Source organism: Alligator mississippiensis, chromosome 1 (genome assembly GCF_030867095.1).
Source record: "Alligator mississippiensis isolate rAllMis1 chromosome 1, rAllMis1, whole genome shotgun sequence".
NCBI lineage: Eukaryota > Metazoa > Chordata > Crocodylia > Alligatoridae > Alligator > Alligator mississippiensis.
Window position 1 is genome coordinate 2604173 of NC_081824.1, and position 21332 is coordinate 2625504.

General features: G+C 56.9%; 1 protein-coding gene and 2 non-coding genes across 3 annotated transcripts in view; all 3 read right to left on the reverse strand.

Annotated features, from left to right (window-relative positions):
- The window catches only part of LOC106737336 (zinc finger protein 708-like), a 52623-nt gene that overhangs the window by 6194 nt on the left and 25097 nt on the right, over positions 1-21332 (reverse strand). Inside the window, exons 4-5 of the mRNA XM_059727740.1 lie at positions 9400-9572; positions 8785-8911 (exon numbers count right to left, since the gene is read on the reverse strand). Coding sequence (XP_059583723.1) covers positions 8785-8911; positions 9400-9572 — 300 coding nt within the window. The remainder of the gene's footprint in view (positions 1-8784; positions 8912-9399; positions 9573-21332) is intronic.
- Positions 13042-13112, reverse strand: TRNAG-CCC (transfer RNA glycine (anticodon CCC)). The gene has a single exon. It is a non-coding gene; the product is annotated as a tRNA-Gly (tRNA).
- Positions 14894-14965, reverse strand: TRNAQ-CUG (transfer RNA glutamine (anticodon CUG)). Its single transcript has one exon. It is a non-coding gene; the product is annotated as a tRNA-Gln (tRNA).

The window sequence follows — 21332 nt, forward strand, 5'->3', positions numbered from 1 at the left end:
CTTCAGCTGTGACAGGGCAGGGGGATGGGGAGGGTGGCCTGTTCTTCAGTGGGAAAGGGGCAGGGAGCGGGGGGAGCAGCGGGGAGCTGCGGTCGGGTGCAGTGCAGGTGCTGGTGCCTGTGCTCCGGGGGCTGAGCAGCCACAAGCTGCTGCCCAGGGAGGTGGGGAAGGAGGAGGACAGGGAGAGGGAGAGAGGCCATGGCCAGGCTGCCCACAGGGCACTCCAGCCCTTTCCCAGGTTGCGGGTGTGTGAAAAGGACATACCTCTGCTGAGCAAGGAGCAGAGGCAATGGGACACTGCGCTGGACCCGAGCACGGCAAAAGTGAAACCGTGGTGGGTGGAACCACCGTGGGAGAAAGAGAAAAAAAAATGACCAAGCCCGAAGGAGCCGGGACCGGCTCCCTTGTCGGCATGGGCATGCTTTATAACAACCTGCCAGGATCGATTGGCCGGCCAGACCCCTGGAGCTGGGATAAAAGACCTAGCAGAAGACCGGCGGTGGGGTGGGACTGGAAGTGAGGTCTCCAACCAGCCTGGAGGAGCCAGAGCAAGAGTTTAGTCCAAGTGAGGGGACTTGATGGTTACCCCAGGAAGGGGTTTCGTCAAGAGCTCAGGGCTAAAGAGAGCCTGAAGACTTACACATAGTCTCTGTCACCGACGGACGACTGCAGCGGGGACTGGAGCATGGCAGGACCAAGAAGGACAAAAATCCAGACCCAGCAGGCCCATGGCAAGTACCAAGCCTGAAGCAAGGGCGACACGCTGGGGGACAGAATGGTATGGAATCAGGGTGACATATAGACAAAGGAAAAGGGGGCAGTAGGAAACACTCAGGCTAAGAACACTGTCCTGATTCTATAGCCATAAATTCTGAGAGCCGAAGCTTCAAAAGTATACGGTATACCAACTCTGACAACGCAGGTGACGACATCTTGTTTGGCGTTAGACGGGGTGTAGGGGAGGCGGAGCCCCAAACAGGAAGAACAGCTGGGATGACCAAAGGGAGGCACCAGGAAGAACGGGACCGAACATATTACTCCCAATTAAAATTATTTCTCATCAAAGACGCCAGAGACAAGACGCCCTGGGGGACCGACATGAAGTCACCCAACTAACAACTGTTTCTTCCCAAAAGCAACAGTGAGGTCAGAGAGGAACCGCCATACTTGATGCCCAGGGGAAAGGCACGGGAGGCTACAGGATGCCACAAGCCTCCCCTCCTTTCCCGTGTGTGTGTCTATGCATCCATGTACAGAGAGAGTGACTAGAGTGTGCACGCACCTGCATGTGGGGGGGCATGTGTCTGTGTTCATGGCAGGAGGGAGAGTGTGTCTGTGTGTCCATGTGCAGAGTGAGTAGAGTGCGCACCCATCTGCATGTGTACATGTGCATGCGTATGCACGTGTCTGTTCATGGCAGGAGAGAAAGTGTATTTGTCTCTGTGTGTCCATGTGCGGAGAGCAAGTGAGTAGAGTGCACTCCTGTCTGTATGTCCGTGAGTGCATGTGTCATTGCATGTGTGCATGTGTCTGTGTTCATGGCAGGAGGAACAGTGTGTTTGTCTCTGTGCATCCATGTGCAGAGAGTGAGTGAGTAGAGTGTGCGTCTGTGTGTGTGCGCGCGCATGTCCATTCATGGCAGGGAGAGTAGGATTGTGTCTGTGTGTCCATGTCCAGAGAGACTGAGAGTAGAGTGCGTGACCATCTGTGTTCACACCTGTGTGTGTATGTTTGGCCACAGTGAGAGAGGGGGAGCAGAGAGAAGAGGCGGCATGTTGCTCCTCACTCCAGCCCAGTAGGGTACCCTCAGCCTCCCCTGCCAGCACCAGGCGGGGGAGGGGAAGCCCCCACCCCATATCCCAGTTCCCCTGGGGGGGAGGAAGCCTCCAATTTTGTCTCCCCCAATGCCCGCTGGTCCCCTCTGAATAGTTTGTAACAGGCCACTAGATCCCCCTCTGCCTTCTCTTGTGGAGGCTGACCAGGTTCAGGTCCCATCACCTCTCCTCGTAGGGCCTGTCCTGCTGCCCTCTGATCATGGGGGTGGCCTCCTCTGGACCCTCTCCATGCTGGCCACATCCCTCCTGAAGTGCGGTGCCCAGAACTGGACACAGTACTCCAGCTGCGGCCTGACCAGTGTCGCACAGAGGGGGAGGATCACCTCCTTGGATCTGCTCATGATGGATCTGTGGATGCATGACAACGTGCAGTTAGCCTTCTTTACCACATCCTCACATTGGCGGCCCACGTTCATCTTGGAGTCAATAATGATTCCCAGATCCTTTTCTGCCTCTGCACTGACGAGAAGGGAGTTCCCCAGCCTGTAGGTCTGCTGCTGGTTCTTCCTCCCCAGGTGCAATACCTGGCACTTGTCAGTGTTGAAACCCATCCTGTTCTCATCTGCCCACCCCTGTAACCTGTCTAGGTCTGATTGCAGCCTATTCCTCCCTTGTAGCGTGCCCACTTCCCCCCATATCTTAGTGTCATCTGCGAATTTGAACAAGGTGGTTTTTACACCCTCGTCCAAGTCACTGATGAAGATGTTGAACAGTACGGGCCTGAGGACCGAGGCCTGGGGGACCCCACTGCCCACATCCCTCCAGGTCAAAAATAACCTGTCCACCACCACTCTCTGGGTGCAGCCCTCCAGCCAGTTAGCGACACATTTGACTGGGTAGGTGTCGACGCCACAGTCCCCTAGTTTTTTAATGAGACTGGGGTGAGAGACAGTGTCAGAGGCCTTCCTAAAGTCCAGAAAGATGACGTCCACTGCTACCTCTGAGTCTAAGGATTTTGTAACCTGGTCATAGAAGGATACATTAATCTGCCTCTGGGTGCAGGGCCAGATACTGGGGGGGGCACAGAGCCAGACGTGGAGCAGCGGGGTGCGTGTAGGGGTGCAGGGCCGGATGCAAAGCGGGGGCAGGTTGCGCATGCCCAGATGCGCAGCGACAAACTTTGGGTGGTGGTGAAGGCCCCCAAGTGCAAGCTGTCTTCCCCACCCCTGTTCCTGGGAGGCAGTGGTAGAGGCGGCAGTGGTGTGGGGTGGTAGGTGATGGGTGGCGGTAATCCATCCCCGCCCAGCCCTCCCTCCCCGTCACTCTTGATGGGCAATTGGTTAGGTTTAGAATAACTGCAGTTGCAACTAAGGCAAGCACCCCATCCAACGGGATGATCATCCCAGGAGGGGAGATTAGTGCACAGGTTGGCATATACTGCAGGGTTGAACACAAAGCTCCTGGGAATCATGGATATGGACAAAAGAAGGCAGGAGGACACACATTTCAGAGCATGTGGAAACCCGTCACGTAGAAATGTTCTATATGGTCTTTGTTGAGCTACTAAAAGCACTTGAGCACTTCCCTAAGGAAATCCCCTGGGGAACATGGAGGAAAAAGAAAGCATGAGAAAAGCAAACTGATCTATTGAAACATAAGTACCGTCATCCCTGCACAGAAGCCAGAACAATCTCCTGTATTAGGATCCTCTGGAAATGAAAACTGGTTTTCCCTACCTCCTGTACCTAGCTCACTTCTCTGATCACCGTGATGGCTGTCTGATCGGCAGAGGGGCTTTAGGAGGAGGAGAAGAAAGCTTTTGAGACTGGCAGACTAAGCTTCAGAGCACAGGTCTTTACAGATATACAGCAAAGCCAGAGACTCTGGTCAGTTGAAAAAGGGCCCACCAATGGCAAGGCTGCAGTTTGTCCCCAGCTCCAGCAAGAGAAGCACAAGTAGAAGGCCGTTGTGCCCCCATGGAGCCCTGGCACCCCCAGGACCTCTGAGCAGGACCCCAACCTGGCCTCCCAAAGCAGCTAGAGGTAGGTGGGGCCCGCGGTAGAAGAGGGACCTAGCTAGCTGCCGGGCAGCTGAGTGGAGCCAGGGAGGGTCATGCCCCGCCGCCACCAGCTTCTACTCTGCCCAGCTCCCCAGGGAGCCATGCGCCCAGAGCCTCATGAATAGGACACATAAACAGAACAGGACATTTCTAAGCCTGGCATGTGAGTTAGCACAGGAGTTTGTACAGGAGGGCCCGAGGCCCTGGCAGTGAGCCCCAAGGGAAGGTGATCACAGTAGTAGCTGGACTACCAACAGTACAATGGGGATGGCCACATGCTGCACCCCTCGAAGTCTGAGACCTGCCCCTCTGGCACTTCCGAGGTCTCCGCCAGACGGCACCCACGGTCCTGGGCTCCACGTACGTGAAGCCTCTGCCTCTCGGCTGCCTGACATGAGTCCAGGCACATCGGATTGGGACTATGGCCACCTCCTCTTGCGAGGTCTGCTCCAGTCTGGAGTCTTTGAGGCACCACATAGAGGAGCTCCAGACCACAGTCCAGAGACTGCGTGCCATCAGAGGTGGTGAGCAGATCAACTCCTACTGCCAGACCCTTCACCCCATGAAGGCTGAGGGTAGACCAAGGTCACCTTCCAGGACAAGAGAGGACTCAAGGATCTCCCAAACGGTCCAGCCAGGGGGTTGGACCAAGGTGGTCAACGGCCCCAAGGCGCACTGCATTAGGGTCCCCTCCCCTCTGGAGCTTTGCAACAGGTATGAACTTCTTGCAGCTCCAGCAGAGCCTGCACAGTTGCCAGCTCCTGCAGGCAAGGGAGGATCACTCACGGCTACCATCCCTGCTCTCCCTAAGGCCACTTGTAGAGTGGTCATTGTGGGAGACTCCCTTCTGAGGGGTAATGAGAGAGCAATCTGCCACCCCGACCCCTTAGCCTGGGAAGTCTGATGCCTCCCGGCAGCACATATCTGGGACATAGCAGAGAGGATCCTAAAGCTCATCCAGCCCACTGACTACTACCCTATGCTCCTTATCCATGTGGGCACGAATGACACAGATCAGAGCAAGCCTGGCTGTGCCATGACTGGCTACAGGGCTTTGGGAGCAGGGCTTAAGGGGCACAGGTGCCGTTTTCCTCGATCCTCCCGGTTTCGTGTCATAGACTGAGGAGGGGGATGAGGATTGAGGTAGTCAATTGAAGACTGTGGTGCTGGTGTCATCATGAAGACTTTGGCTTCCACAATCACAGTCCACTCTTTGGTGAGAGAGGCAGCGGTCTGCTGGGAAGAGATGGTCTCCACCTCACTTCACTGGGAAGGAAGCTCTTCTCAGCCAGAATGGCTGACCTGCTCGACCAGACTTTAAACTAAGCCCACCAAGGGATGTGTAGACTACCGCCAAAGCAAGCCCACTGGGCAACTTCTGCAAAACCAGCAGGCTAAGGCACTCAAGGAAAGCCACCCCTACTCCAGCCCTGAAACGATGTCCTCTTGGGAGTGCAGGGAAGACTAGGGCCTCCAATGGGACACTTACATGCCTGTACACCAATGCCAGGAGCCTGGGGAGCAAATAGGAGGAACTGGTCCTTCTGCTAAATAAGAATGACTACAATCTCATATGGATAACAGAGCGCTGGTGGGACTCCACCTATGACTGGGCTGCAGGGATAGATGGCTATACCCTGTACAGGAGTAATTGTTTGGAGAAAAGGGGTGAGGGTGTAGCTCTTTTTTTCAAGGAAAGCTACGTGTCCCTGCAAGTTGACATTGGCAGTCAGGGAGGGCAAGTGGAGACCCTCTCGGTTAAAATACATGGAGAACGTGGCACAAGGGACACAATGGTAGGAGTCTACTACAGACCTCCTAATCAAGCACAAGAGCTTGATCAGGAATTTGCCAAGGAACTGGCTGAAGCTGTACACTCTCGGTGTATGGTTGTCACGGGAGACTTCAACTACCCGGACATCTCATGGGAAGAGCGCTCGGCCAAATCCGAACGGTACCTAAGCTTCCTCACATACATGGACGAGCTCTGTCTGACTCAAGAAGTCTATGCACCAACAAGAGGTAAAGTGCTGCTTGACTGAAAATGGGGGATGATCTAGTCAGAGACATAATAATCAAAGGGAAGCTGGGAGACAGTGACCACAAGCTGATCACTTTTGCTATCCACTGCAAAGTTGGCAAGTCAGTCAGCAATGCAGAAATCCTCAACATTAGGAAAGCTGACTTTGACAAGCTCAGGAGGCTTGTTGGTGAGGCCCTAAGGGACCACGACCCAAAGGGGAGGGGACTCCAGGATGAGTGGTTGCTCCTCAAGGGAGCGATCCTGAAAGCACAAGCGATGTCCATCCCACCTTGGAGGAAAGGTAGCAAAAGGGCACAGCGGCCCCTTTGGCTCTGCAGGGAACTTACTGCATCTAAAAAGAAAGACCTCTAAAGGATGGAAGGCTGGATCCACCCCAAAAGAGGAGTACTCTGCACTGGTCCGGACCTGTAGGTAGCGAACCAGGATAGCCAAGGCTGCAACCAAACTCCAACTGGCTACACATATCAAGGACAATAAAAAGTCCTTTTTCAGATATGTGGGGAGTCAGAAGAAACGCAAGGGTAACACTGGCCCCCTGCTAAACCAAATGGGACATCTGACAACCACGACCCAGGAAAAAGGCAACCGATATAATTGGTATTTTGTGTGGGTTTTTCACCAGCCCAAAGGGACAGCCCTGCTTAAGGTGGTGTGGGACAGCCAGGGTGAGGGTGAATTTATACCCTACATCACTGTAGACTATGTAAAGAAACACCTTAAGAGGCTGGACACCTTCAAGTTAGTTGGTCCGGACAGTTTACACCCCAGGATACTAAAGGAGCTGGCAAGCATTGTAGCTCTGCCCCTGGCACGGGTCTTCGAGAACTCGTGGCACTCTGGTGAAGTGCCTGCAGACTGGAAGAAGGCCAATGTTGTGCCCACCTTCAGGAAACGGAGAAAGGTAGATTTGGGGAACTACAGGCCAATCAGCCTGACCTCTATCCCTGGGAAGATCTTGGAAAAAGTGATCAAAGAGACCATTCTTGGCAAGCTGGCTGATGGCAACATCCTGAGGGATAGCCAGCACGGGTTTGTCGTGGGTAGGCCTTGCCTGACCAATCTCATCTCCTTCTATGACCAGGTGACCTATCACCTGGACAAGGGAAAAAAGAGATTGACGTCATATATCTTGACTTTAAAAAAAGCCTTCAATCTGGTGTCCCATGATCTCCTCATGGAAAAATTGGCCAACTGCGGCCTCAGCAACATCACAGTCTGATGGCTGGGGAATTGGCTCCAAGATGGGACCTGGAGAGTGGTAATCGACGGAGGTAAATCATCGTGGTAGGCCGTGACCACTGGTGTCCCCCAAGACTCCATCCTTGGACCTATACTCTTTAACATCTTTATTAATCACGGGGACACTGGTGTCAGAAGCGAACTAGCCAAGTTCGCCGATGACACCTAACCTTGGGGTAAAGCGTCTACAACTGAGGATAGGCTGGAGATCCAAGCCAACCTTGACAAGCTCAGAAAATAGGTGGATAAAAACCTGATGACATTCAATACCGAAAAATGCAAGGTACCCCACCTCGGGGAAAAAAAAACCTGCATCACATTTATAGGCTTGGCAGTGCTACGCTTGCTAGCACCACAGCTGAAAGGGACTTGGGGGTCATGACTGACCACAAGAGGAACATGAGCCACCAATGCGACATCACAGCTGGTAAAGCAAGCAAAACTCTGTCTTGCATCCATAGTTGCTTCTCAAATAATTCCCAGGATCTCATCCTCCCGCTGTACTCGGCCTTGGTGAGGCCACAGCCGGAGTACTGCATCCAATTCTGGGCTCCACAATTCAAGAGGATGTGGAGAAGCTTGAGAGAGTGCAGAGGAGAGCCACGCACATGATCAGAGGTCAGGAAAACAGACCTTACGATGAGAGCCTGAGAGCTATGGGACTCTTCAGCCTGGAAAAGCGTAGGCTCAGGGGTGACTTGTTGGCAGCCTACAAGTACATCAGGGGTGTGCATCGGGATCTGGGGGAACGCCTGTTCACCAGAGCGCACCAAGGGATGACAAGGTCAACTGGTTACAAACTCCTCCAAGACCGTTTTAGGCTGGACATAAGGAAGAACTTCTTTACTGTCCGAGCCCCCAAGGCCTGGAATAAACTGCCCCAGAGGTGGTGCGCTCCTTTAAGAGTCAATTGGACATTTATCTTGCTGGGATCCTGTGACCCCTGCTGACTTCCGGCCCAGGGGCCGGGGGCTGGACTTGATGATCTTCCAAGGTCCCTTCCATCCCTAATGCCTATAAAATCTATGGAGAGGAAGATGTTAGAAAATAACATGGACAGAAGTTTCCAGTGACCCCCTGGTAGAAATACCTGGGTACCATCGCCAGTACATATGTCACTAGAGGAAGTGTTCAGGAAATGCATCATCCACATATTGTAGCAGCAGAGGCTGATAAGACTTCCATTAACTTCTGCTGGGTGGTAACCAAAGGAGGAGAAATCGGATTTAGATATCAGAGATCTGAGAATGATAGGATTGTTAAATGTGTTTGGACAGGACACGCTAGTGAAGAAGGAGGAAAAAAAAATATCAGAAAAAAATTCTCCAAGGAAGAGGTCTTAGTGAATTTATGCACAATAAATTGAAGAGGATATGAATGTGCTGAGAAGGCAGAGGAAAATCATGTTGCCAAGAAACTGCTGAAACTGGACGCACCAGCAGTTACAAGAATGGGGAAGACACAAGCGAAGGCGACTGGATCAAATGAAGGAGGATCTATCAATATGAAATGTGAGAGGTCTGATTACTGACAGGGCAGTGGGAAGAAAGCGGATTGAAACCACCAGGCAAAAGTGCATGAGGATGAGACGGTGGAAACACAGGGAGATGACTAAAAAATGTCAGAGTCCGCACAGCAACAGGGAGAAGCAAGAACCAGAGCCTTACCCAGGGAAAGGAGGGCTTGGTAATTCCTCAGCATCTGGTCCCGGTAAAGCACCTTGTCTTCATCATCCAGCAGCTCCCACTCCTCCCGTGTGAAATACACTGCCACGGCCTCAAACACCTCCCGGAGCTGCGGGCACAAGCGTTGCACCATCAGTGTCTCCTGCGCCAGCTGCTCCCAGCCCCACGGCCCTGTCTGCAATCACTCGGCACTACAGCTCATTGCAGGCTTAGCCAGGACAGGCAGGGCTGCAACATCCCGTTACTCAGCTGACACGCGAGGTGGATGCAGCTGTGGACATGGGAGCTCACGTGTGGGCCTCGGCCCAGCTCATCATGGTCTGTCGGCTTAGTCCTTTGAAGCAGTCAGGCCGGCACTTTTAGGGGCAGGGAGCCCCGTCTCTATGCACTCTCACCCGGCCAACCAGGGATGCCAGCACCCCTGGTATCTGCACTTGCGAGGGAGCTCCTGCTAATGCCAGCTTGGGCTGTTTCCAGCCTTCAGCATCTCAGGCTTCACTCTCTTCAGATCCCCACATTTTTTTATAGCCCCCCTGGCTCCTCCTGCACTCTGCCCCAGCTGTGCTTTCCCCCAAATGGACCTAGTGCCCTGCTCACCTCCAGGCTCTGCCCCTGCTTTGGAGGCCTGCCCTGCTCCTTCTGCACTGGGCCCGGCTCAGGTGTCAGGGAGCCCCTCTCCTCCAGTCCCCCTGGGCAAGTCCTCTGCAGCTCCAGCTTCACAGGTTCTTCTCCCAGAAGCATCTGCTCAGCGCTGCTCAGGGTCCCAGCATCTGCAGGTGGGGAAGAGTGCACAGGGCTGCGCTGGGGCTGAGGGCACGGGGAAACCCCTGCTCGTCTCCTGCACTGGCCTGGGACTAAGGCAGACGGAGGCTTCGGTGTGTGGAAGAGTGGGGAGAAGGTAGACTCCACATCCCACAGCTCTTGCTAAGGGCATGAGGCTGGAGATGAGCCCCAGTAACTCTGTCCCAGCCCGGGGCGGTCATCACAACACCATGTCAGAGCCAGCAGCGACACAGCTCCCTGGGAACAAGCTTGAGGGATGTTCATGAACATGCTAAGGACAGGGGAGGAGAAATGCAAGGTCAGGGTTCTCCAGGGCATGGAGAATTCTTCCAGGACCGCTGGGAAAACAAGAGCTGCTGGTCTGCGGGAGCAGTGACTGGACCAACATGCTCTGGCAGAGATTTCTGCACGGAGGGACGGTGCCTCCCGCTTCTGGACAGGGTCAAGCCACCGCTCCGTACCTGCCCCTGGGGAAGGGCCTGGCCTGGGGCACCAGCTGGAGGAGCTTTTGTCTGCTGAGAGCTCGCAGGTCTCCTCGGTTTCGGGGGAATCCGCAACAGGACAGAGCCCTGGCTTAGCTGGACCTGACACAACCAAGGCCACTGGGGAAGGACATTTACCTGCCACCTGCACCAGCCCCTTACTGGGCACAGAGGCCTCAGAGGGACATGAGAAAGGGGCAGGGGCAAGTCAACGGTGAATACAGGCACGTGAATAAGGTCATTGATTGGTACCATGACAGCACAACAAGGCCCAAGACACAGCCTCTCTGTGCTGCGAGCTGCACACGTGCAGTGAGACGGATCAGGGCCCAGCCTGGGAGCTGCCCAGCCGCAGGGATCAGAGCTCGGTCCCGGCCCAGCCCTGTGGTTACCAACATTGCAGCCCTGTCCCAGCTGGGGCAGACGATGGAGCCTCTCCCCCTGTGTGCAGCACAGCCACTCCGGCACCCGGACCCACACCTGGCCCTTACACCTGGCCCCTCACCTGAGTCCTGGGGGGGCAGGGGCTCCCCTCTGGGGACAGGAGGTGGCTTGTTCCAACGCCTTGGGGTGTCCCTCTCTCCTGACTCTGCCACAGGCCTGTCTGCACGATGGACCTTGGGTTGCTCCAGCCAGGAATCACCAGGGTCCTGCAGTGCCACAGTGGACAGCATCTTGTGTGAGGACACCTCGTCGACCTGCACACTCACTGCGACCTGGGGACGAGATCGGTGTGTCACGGGGGAGCTGGGACGTGGGCGAGACGGGGCTGGGAAGGAACATCTCCCAAGCACACAGGCTTCTTGTCCTGCTCCTGCCCCGGCTGAAACCCCTCAGCCAGGGCCACAGCCTCAGCACAGGTTTCCCCCATGCCCAGCTCTGCATCCCTGGGGCAGGATGGACAGGAACGGCTCCAGCACCACCAGCTCCAGCACCTGCTCCTTGCTGCGGCGCTGGCACTCCAGTCAGCGCTGGCAGAGCTCCCGCAGGTGGCTGCAAACCTTGCGCGGCCCCTTGGCTGCCAGGTAGCGGGGCCCCAGGGCAGTGACGCCAGGTCTGTGGGGTGGGGGTCGTGCCCCGGTGCCAACTGGGTGGTCTCTGAGGGGATCTCGGCCTGAGGAGGGGCTGCATGGTCTGGGCCTCCTCCTGCCCCGCATCTCCCGGCACTGGACTAGCTCCTGCAGCTGCGGCTTTGCTGGCCGTGGTGGGGACCACTGCGGGGACGCCCCCCATCCCAGCTGGGACCACACCAGGGACTTTCCCTGCACCCTCAGCTCCTGCCTGGGCCCCCCGGTCCTGCTCCTCCAGCCTCACCTCCGGCTGCAGCAGGGCTGCGACGGGAAGGGCCACGGTGCCCCGGGCTCCAGCGCAGCAGCCGCGTCTCCCCGGAGAGGCCTCCCCGCGGGGCCGGGGCTCTCGCTGCCCTGCGCTCGCGCACAGCGTCCGGTCTGCGGGGAAGGGCCCGGCACCGAGCTCAGCTCTGACGGGAGACCCGGGACCTGCCGGCCCCGACTGTAACCCCCACATCACGCACAGGGCACCTGCCCCACTGCCTGCACACGGCACCCCACATACCCCCTCCCCCGCCACACGCAGCCCGGGCACCGCCGTGTGCCCCGCCGTGCCGGTGCCCCGCACTCCCGACCCCCCGCACCGCTCCGTGTCCGGAAGCAAACACACCCCGCGGGAGGGGGGGGGGCAGTGCTGCCAACACTCGCGAGAAAAAAAGCGGCGCCGGTTTAAAATCGCGCGCGAAGGTCGCGCAGCTCGCGGGGGGGGAGGGTAATTAGGGTCACTCGCCCCCCCCCGCGGGTGATCATCGCCCCCGACTCGCCCACGCGCCGCCCCCGGGACCGGCTCCGCCCGCTCCGGGCTCGGGACGGGAGCTGCCGCGCGGTGCTGCGCCGTGTCCCCGCCTGCAGTGTGCGTGTGCGCACGTGTGTGTGTGTGTGTGCGCGCATGGGTCGGTGTGTCAGCGTGTCTGTATCCGTGTGTGTGTGTGTGCGTGTGCTCGCGCTGTTAGAGGGGTCTGCATCTCCCCCGATGGCAGCCAGGCCCCCCAGCCCCGCGCCAGGCCGCCCGTTTCGGTGCAGGTCCAATAGGACCTCCGCCCGCGCACCTCGTCTGCTCCACGCTCCCATCGCCGGTGGACCGTGGTGCCTTGGGGAGCTGTGCACTTAATGTATAGGTTTCGAGGTGACCCGGCCAGGGGAAGCTCACCCTGCTCCCACCCCATCCTGTCTGACACGCTCCACAACTGCTGCATCATTTGACACCGTGCAGTGCGTTCACCTGGGACATGTTGGCAACCAAGCCAGGGACAAGTTCCCCTGGTCGGGTTCACATAAAACCAGAAAGCAAATTAATGGCATTAGGGGACAATCGCGCCACAGCGGTTGGTGCTGGGGGGGTTCAGCTGGGACGTTTGGGGCAGGCCGGGGCGCTCTGGCGCACCCGTGCAGCGCTGTGTGTGTGATGGGCAATGCTGGTCCTGGGCGGGTTTTACCCCTGCTCCGTGCGATGCCTGGCTGCCTGCTGCCGCGCGAGCGGGACACAGCTCCCGGAGAGACACGATCTGAAGTGCTGAGAACTCAACAAACAACGAGCGAGGCCACGAGCGGCGACGGCACTTCAGCTCATCACCGGGGTCACAGAGCTCTGCGTGTCCTACCTCCACAGAGCCGGCCCGAGGGTGTGCGGCCCCTGCTAGTGATGTCAGGACCCCAAGTGAGAGCAAAATCAGCCTGGTTGTGCCCCAAGGTGTATGCCACCAGGCTGGCCTGGGCCAGGCCCACACGTGGTACAGGCGGCACTGGGTGCCAGACGGTCGGGGCCATGCTTTGAAAGACGCACCCCAGAGCCGATATGATCTGGACGATCCGCCTCCATACTGCAGTGGAAGTTACCAACAAGCTCCTTTATGGAGAACTAGATCAGGCTGTTAAGGCCTGCAAAATGCTCAACCTATAGCCTCTGCACTGGCTGGGAATTGAACCCAGGTCTCCTGCATGGGAGGCAGGAATTCTGCCATTGAACCACCAATGCTAGATAGTCTACATTTCTATCCAACTCATGAAAAAGCAACATACAGGTGACCCTGCCTTCCATTCTGATTCACTCTAAGGACAAACAAGCCCAAGGGTTTGGGTCACCGTTAATCTCACAATCCAAAACTGATCAAGCATCACTGGCCAGAACTGAAAAAAAAGCCTGCAGTAGAAAAAAGAGGAAAACACTATAACCATGGGGACGTGATTGGGCTACCTTTTGTGTCTTTGTTTCTTAGTCTTGGCTTCCACGAGGACCCCAAATCCCTTTCTGAGCTCCTGCTCTCCATGTGACGCCCTCCTTCCCTGAGATGGGTGTCCTAGCCACTAGCGGGAGGGTTCGGGATTGAGAGAGTGGTCGGGAGTAAAAAGGCAAGAAAGGTTTATGGATTTAACAAACACACAATTACTTCTGTCAATTCTTGAATGTGCTAGCAAATTTATAACTTTTGAACTATGCTGTTGGCTCGTAGCCACTCACAATCTTCACACTGCGAACTTTCTTCATATGACTAACCAATAGCAGTACAAGCCGTCGTGTTTTCCTTATATAATTAATGTCAGCTGCACTACTGCTCACAAGGCCTCAAAACAGTTTCCTTTGAACTTAACTAAACTTCTTAGCTGTAACACATTTTGCCATACATAGATAAACAACAAGAAACACTTGGTTCAAGAGGAAACACTATAACCGTGGGGATGTGACTGGGCTACCTTTTATGTGTTTGTTTCTTTGTCTTGGCTGCCACGAGGACCCCAAATCCCTTCCTGAGCTCCTGCTCTCCGTGACGCCCTCCTTCCCTGCGATGGGTGCTGCGGGGATCCTGCAGTGATTAAAAGCATCCGGGATGTGGGTGCCCAAGGGGCTGGATGGACATAGCAGAGACCCCCGCCTGTCTGGTGTCTGTGCCACAGGCAGGGCATTTGGCTGCTCCTTTTCCTTTTCCTGTCTTGATTCTTGCAGGAATCCTTCCCTGGCCCCAGGGCAAGAGGAGGGAGATGACCATGGAGCGAAGGAGAGCCATCCCAGAGCAGAACAGCTTTCGTGGGGAGTTTGTCTCCTCTCAGCATCTCCCCTCAGTGCGGGAGAGGAGAGCGTGAGTTCCCAACTCCAAGGGCCCAGGGCTTCCTTCCACCGTTGTTACAACACACTTGTCACACAATCAGTGCTACACACTTGTGCGCCCATGGCATATCAGTGACACAGAAATGCATGTGTGTCACCTGCTAATCAGAGTTGGGGAGTTGATCCAGTTGGACACGGCAGGGCAGGATGGGGTGCTGACCTGGCTCAGATGTGTGGAGGGGTGGGAAAGGGCAATTAATCCTATCTGACCTGGACGTGTCCATGTCAACCCCACTGCTGAGGATGCCAGGCAGAATGGGCGGACTGGCGGGATCCCATGGGGCCTGGCTGAGGACCCAGCAGGCAGGCCAGGCTCAGGCGAGGGGATGTGATGGGGCCATGGCAGGTGCAGAGCAGCATCTGGCTGCTGATGCTCAGTGTTGCTGCCAGTGGGGCAGGGGGAAACTGAGTCTGTGGCTGCCCCAGCCCCACTGTGTGCCCGGGGTGGTGGGACTGGCTGCGTGTGCCACCACTTATACTGCCTGCTGTCTGTGGGGTGGAAAGCATCATGCTGTGGGCCAGATGCAAGCCATAGGCTGTATTTTGCACACCCCTGCAATGTGGGGAAGAGGAAAGGAGATGGAAATTCAGCAGAGAGCCAAGCCAAGACACCTCTTTGCAAATGAGCTGGTGCTGCAAGAAACACAAGCTAGAGGCTCTGCCGAGACTTGAACTCGGATTACTGGATTCAGAGTCCAGGGTGCTGGCCATTACACCACAGAACCAATATTAGTTTAACCTCAGAGCCACATGGAGAAGCCTTTCCAGAGGCCACCTGCCCAGGGCAGCCGGTCCCCAAGAATCCCTGAGTGTCCGTGGGAAAGAGCTTCTCAGGCTGGTGAGGCAGTCTGTGTGGCAGAAATGCCACTGTCTGTGTCCCTCTACAGAGCTCTGTCTCTGCCAGCGTGAGAGGCTGGTGTTGAATTCCTCAGGGCCGGGATCTCCCTCCCTTGTCTGCATGACAAAAGCCTGGTGCCTGGGAGGCGGTTGCTGTTGTCACCTGGGCAGCAGGGGGGGGGGGGGGGGGGGGGGCAGGTCAGTGCATGGGCCCAGGTAGCCAGTGATGCCTTGGTAGATTGGTTGGCTTGTGGCCAGTATTGGCAGCTTCAATTGGACTGGGCTGCTGAGGTCAGAAAGATTATAAAAAGGCCCGGGCCAGGAAGAAGGAGCCATTAGCCATGCGGTCATCCAGGTGAATCTGAGCCTGGCTCTCTCCTCATCACCGCATGCTCCAAGAGTGCCCTGCCTCCAGAGGAAACTCCAACCACCTCTGGACGATGCAAGTGAGTAAGCTACTCGAGATCCGACTAGATATTTAGCTTACAGTAACTCAGATGCGTGTTTAAACGGCTACCTCAGCCACCCTGGTTTGCTCTATGGGATTCCTCTGATATTCCTCTGATATTTCCATGACATTGCTCTACCTTTTACCCTGTTTCTGCCCTACCCCCTGTCATCAATGAAGTTCTCCTTGTGACCGGTGTGGGAAACTTATTGAGGGGTGGGTCTAAATTATGCCGAGGAGGCCCCTTAGGTCTGTGGACTAAGGGAGGCTTCCCTAATAAGCCCCTGACTTGGGGAAATGCCCCAAGTGCCTGTATTGGGTCTAGGACCCATTGGACGATCAGGCCTGTGTTCTCCAAGGTGCGCAGAGCCAGGATTGAGTCCAGGGCCTGGGATGGTGGCAGCGGGGACCCCAGGCTAGCGGGTGTGCTCCAGGGAAGGGGTCGGCCGGACGGGAGGCACCCCAGGGAGGCACTCGGAGCCTGGACGGTGGGCGGCGCAGGGAGGTGGGCGGCGCAACGCAGTAGCGCCCCCTACTGGCCCGCCACAGTCTAAACAAATCCACTCCTCCGACTGGGCAAGGCTTCAGAAAGAGTCCTCTAGCCATCCACGGAAGGGGGGGAAAGGGGACGTGCACAGCTCCTTCCCTTGCCCTTAAGCAGGGACAACAAGCCCCAGACTTTGTGGGTGGTTTAGGGGTAAGCAAAGCTGTGCTTTAAGAATTTGTCCTGGGTTTGATTCCTACCCCATGCTGTTCCTCTCCCCTGTCTAAGCTCTAGCACCTTCCTCCTGTCTTTAGCTTCCCTTCCATAGATGCAGATCATGAATTCCTCTGAAACCATCCAGGAAAGATTAGATCCTGTAAGTCAGCGCACAGGGTGACTGAGGGAGCCTGAATGCCAGCCAAAGAGTGACAAGGTTCTTTGGATAAATCTGATTCCTTTTATAAGACCAACTCAAATAGGTGGACAACTTCTTTGCAAGCTTTTAGGTATAAATGACCCTCATCAGGCTGAGGAAGCATCCCCAGTTGCTTTCTGCTCTTCCTGGATGGAACAAGTAGTAAAGAAGCCAGAGGCTGGTGTGCATGCAAGAGAGCTGATAAGTGAAGGTGTAAATTGAGGAGAGAGAGCGGATGGGGATGGAGAGTGGAAACAAAGGGAATTAATGTAGCTACTAGATAGTGGAGAGGTACCTGGGGAGTCAGCTGTCAGGCAGGTTATAATGCGTCATAAATCCAATGTCTATAATGTTAACAGCACCAAGTGGGAGCCTGACAATGCCTTGGGCCCCTTTGAGTCCCAGAAGTAGAGACACCCGTCCAGATTCAAGATGGGAGCTTCTCCCTGCCCTCCGAGCTGCCTGTAGAGGGGAGCCACCTCATGCTCAGGAAAGCAGTTCGGGACGCTGCCAAGAGCCAGCGAGGGGCAGGGCTGGCCAGGGATACGCTCGCAGGTGGGAGAGACCCTGTCCTGTGCGGCCCTTTGCACGGGCACCCTGAAAGATGGCCAACTGCACCACGGCGGTCTGCAGCTTCCTGTCTCCGGCTTTCCTGGCTGCATCCCACATCCTGGGAGAGACAGCGAGATTGTTCCCCTGGGCCAGACACCCCTGGGGTGTAAAATGACGACGCCTCCCACAACCCATTCCTGTCACCAAGTGCGGTGTGGAGCTGAGGAAGGCTCCTAGATCGACCCTGCAGGAACGAAGTGGGGAGGCAACCCAGGAGTGCTCTTTCTTGCCCTGTAAGCCCGACTTGTGGCAATTAGTATAATTCAAGGCAAGATGAGGGCTGGGAGGTGTCCTTGGTATGGGTAGCTGCATGGTGTATGGGCCCTTTTTCTGTCCAGGATATACTGATCTTCCTGGAAAGCTGTGGGTTCAACTCCCACTCCTAGCAGATGCTTTTGGCCAGCCACTCGCACTTCTGCATGACAGCCTCCTCCAGCAAATTTACATCACCAGCGCCTCGGCTGCTTGCCCTCTACCTCGAGGGCCATGTTGGTTGGGACTTCCCGGACAGATGCCTCTCCTGTTGGAGCCTCCCTGGGCTCGTGCTGGAGATCTTGGTGCAGGGATTTCCTGCAGGCCAAGTGCCAGAGCCCCGGCATTTCTGCCACCAGCCAAACCATTCCCAAGTCTGAGCTACAGGAGTGCACACCCAGAGGGGAACAACGTGGGGGAGAGGGAACAAAGCACCCAGCTTTGGGGCTGTCTTGAAGGCAGCAAGGACTGGCAGCCCGGGGATGGCAAGGAAAACTGACCCTGGCTGTGTGTGCGCAGGAGACCTCTTGCCTTTCTGCTGCACAGGAGGCCTGGGGCGTACAGGGGTGTGGATCAGCAGGTGCCTTGCCTAGCCCCGAAACAAACCCAGGTCACAGTAGTGAAAGCACCATTTCCTGGCCACAAAACCACCATGGAGCACTGACCCCCCAGCTCTGCCCCTGTCCCAACGTGGCCACAGGCGCCACCTCCCAAGAGCACAGGCACTTCCTCAAAACAGGCTGGGGTGGTCTCCCAGGCCCCGGCCGCAGGGCCAGAAGGCTTGTCTTGCACCTCTGAACCTAGGGAAACATCGCCATGCCACGGATCGGAGTCCCACTGCACAGTGGTCTGGTTGGGACAGGGACAGCTGAGAGGCTCCTTTGGCAGGGCTGGGGGGCAGGGGCTTGGGGGCAGGCGTGAGGGGCACCATCAGGGCTGGGTGCAGGACAGGGACTGTGGGTCAGGAGTGCAGCACAGTGGCAGTGGCAGTGCCGGGGCTGCAGGTCAGGAGTGAGTGGCGCCTGCATGACCGGGGATTGGGGGTGAGGGACTGTGGGTTCAGGTGTAAGGGGTAGTGCAGGGCAGGGGTAAGTGGTTCAGGAGTGAGGGGCAGCCCCAGGGATGGGTCTGTGGGTTAGGGCTCAGGGTCCCAGCATAGCCCAGGGAGGCAAAATACTGTGGGTCAGGAGTGAAGGTTGGGGGGCTGTGGCTTGGGAGTGAGGGGCACAGGGCAGTGGGGAACTGTGGGTTGGGGGGACAGGGCACTGGCAGTGCCAGGGGGTTGCAGGTCGGGAGTGAGGGGCACCAGCAGGGCAGGGGGCTGCTTACTGTGGGGTGGGAGTGAGCTGTGCCTGGGCTCAGGGAGGACGTGGGCAGGGAGACCCCCTGCGCCAAGCAGAGCCAGGAAACCCCACGGGGGTTGGGCCCTGGCGCTGTGACCACAAGAGGGGTGTTTATGACACCTGTGGGCTTAATGGTGTGGTTTGCACATGCACGTTCCCTGCCTCAGTTTCCCTTTCTTGTGCCCTCTGTCACCGGGGGAAAGCACGGGTTAAGGAAGCAGGAGGGGAGGGAAGGGGGCGGGTGGGGCACTCAGCCCCGGGGAAGGGCCATCAGGATGACAACGGGCTGGTTTGCACATGAAGGCGCAGCAGGGAGCAGCGAACAGGAGCCCAGCCCGGGAGAGCCCCGCTGTGTCCGGCACACCCAGGGCCCGGGACTGGGACTGGGGCTGGGACTGGCCCCGGGCGGGCGGGCGGGCGGGCGAGCGAGGCGCCGGGGAGCGGGGCAGGAGGGGAAGCGGAGCAGAGCTCTGTCGCGCTGCTGCAGTGCGGGACAGCACCCCCCGCCTCGGCCTCGCCGCATCGCCCTGCCCTGCCCGTGCCCGGCGCTGTCTGCACACAGGTGAAGCCCCGGGCGGGGCGGAGCGGGGTGCCGGGAGCAGGGGCCGGGCCGGGGCTGCTGGCAGGGCAGTGGGGCAGGCCGTGTCCCGGGCCGGGTGCAGGCAGGAGTCCCGCGGGCACCTCCGCGCCGGCCGGGAGCGCTCGGGGCCGGGCGGCGGGACCCGCACGGGGCTGGGGCCGGCAGGGACTCTGCACTAGTTTCTCTGGAGCCCGGGACCCAGGTGGGGCTGAGCAGGGGAGCGGGGGGGCAAACCCTGCCCCCACCCGAGAAAAGTGGGGCGTGTCTGGGGGGTTTTCTGGTGAGACTGGAGCTGAGTCCTGCTTGGGCAGGGAGCCCTGGGGCTTGGGACTTGTCCAGGAGGGTGTGTGTGTGTGTGTGTGTGTGTGTGTGTGTGTGTATTTGCGGGGAGGGGAGGTTCAGCCGTATGGTGGGGGCAGGGGCAGGGGCGCGTGCAGGGCATTGTGGAAAGGGCTGGGGGGCTGGGCAGGGCGGGTGGGAAGGGAAAGTGTAGCAGGCTGATGGGGGGGGGGGGCACCTGCAGGCCCATGGAGACTGGGGACCTGGTGTTGCACAAATTACCAACTGAGTGGGTAAGAGGCAAAATGCTGCATTTATTGATTAGAATATTCAAAAGAGCGCGCGCACACACACACACACACACACACACACACACACACACACACACTCTTCCAGTCACTCTGCAGATGTTATAGTTACCAAAGTTCGTTGCTCAAATACCACGCTCAGTGGCCAGCCTAGCTACTAGGAGATCAGGGACAGGGCATACGGACTGCCTGCGTTCCCTGAAGCTTGCAGTGTCTCCTCACCTCTTGCTGTTAAGTCTCTTCCATTTATAGGCTATCCAGTTGGTGTTGGGTGCCCCATTCTGCTTTGCTTGACTCTGTGCCGTCTTTGTTCGGACTCCAGTGATTTTTCCAGTTTGGTGAGCTGTCAACTCACACGTCACTGTTCGAGGGGTTGCTTTTTAATCCCTCTGTATAGAACATTTCTTCGTTATCACTGATATAGGATATGCCCGTCACAAAGGGGAGTCTTTAGCCTCAAGATATTTTGTAAACCTTTTGATCTTGTCTTTTCTGCTTATGTTCTTTGCCTGGTACAAGCTGGATTTTGAATTTACCTCTTCAGCGTCTTCTTAGCATAGCTCACCATTTGGTAACTTGTTTGTTAACACATAGCTTATACTTGTTTTTACCAATCACTCCACACTTATTCATCCATACTTCCAAGTATCATAAAAAAATACAATTGCTATATAAAGTTACAATAACAAGATATAAAACTATGATAACAAGCTTAATTCATAATAGCAAACTTAAAATTGCTACACTGGGCCCTGCCAGGGGCCAAGGGGCAGAAGGATCTGCAAGTGTCTGGGGCTGCTGGGAGATGTTGTGGGCCTGGGAAGAGCTGCTGGGGCCAAGTACCACGGGGGTGGCTGCAGGGCCTGGCAGAGGCCGGGCAGCCCAGGGGGTCAGGCATGAGGTGGGGGGTGGTGAGCTGTCTCCGCAGCTTATGTCAGGCAGGAGAGGAAGGGAGGACAATCCTAAGGATGTTTCCTCCTACCCCAGCTGCTGCAGATCCCAGCTCCCCAGTATCACATGGATCTCGTCCCCAGGTCGCAGTGAGTGTGCAGGTCCAGGAGGTGTCCTTAGACAAGATGCCGTCCACTGCGGCACTGCAGGACACTGGTGATTCCTGGCTGGAGCAACCCAAGGCCCATCGTGTGGACAGGCCTCTGGAGGAGTCTAGAGAGAGGGAAACCCTGGGGCATTGGAATAAGCCACCTCCTGTCCCCAGGGGGGGGACATTATACCACCAGGACTCAGGTGAGAGACCGGATGCAGGTCCAGGTGCTGGCGCGTCTGTCCTGCATGCAGGGGGAGAGGCTCCAACATGCCTCTGCCAGGGCAGGGCTGCAATATTTGTAACCATGTGGCTGAGCTGGGACCAAGCTCTGATCTCTGTGTGGGGGCAGACTCCCCAGTGGTCTCTGGGTGGTTCAGGTACACCCAACCCAGGCCTCTGTCTTGCATATTTACTCAAAACTGAGGGGACCTGGGAGTTGTCAGCAGAAAACAGCTCCTCAGGCTGGTGAGCCAGGCCAGGCCCTTCCCC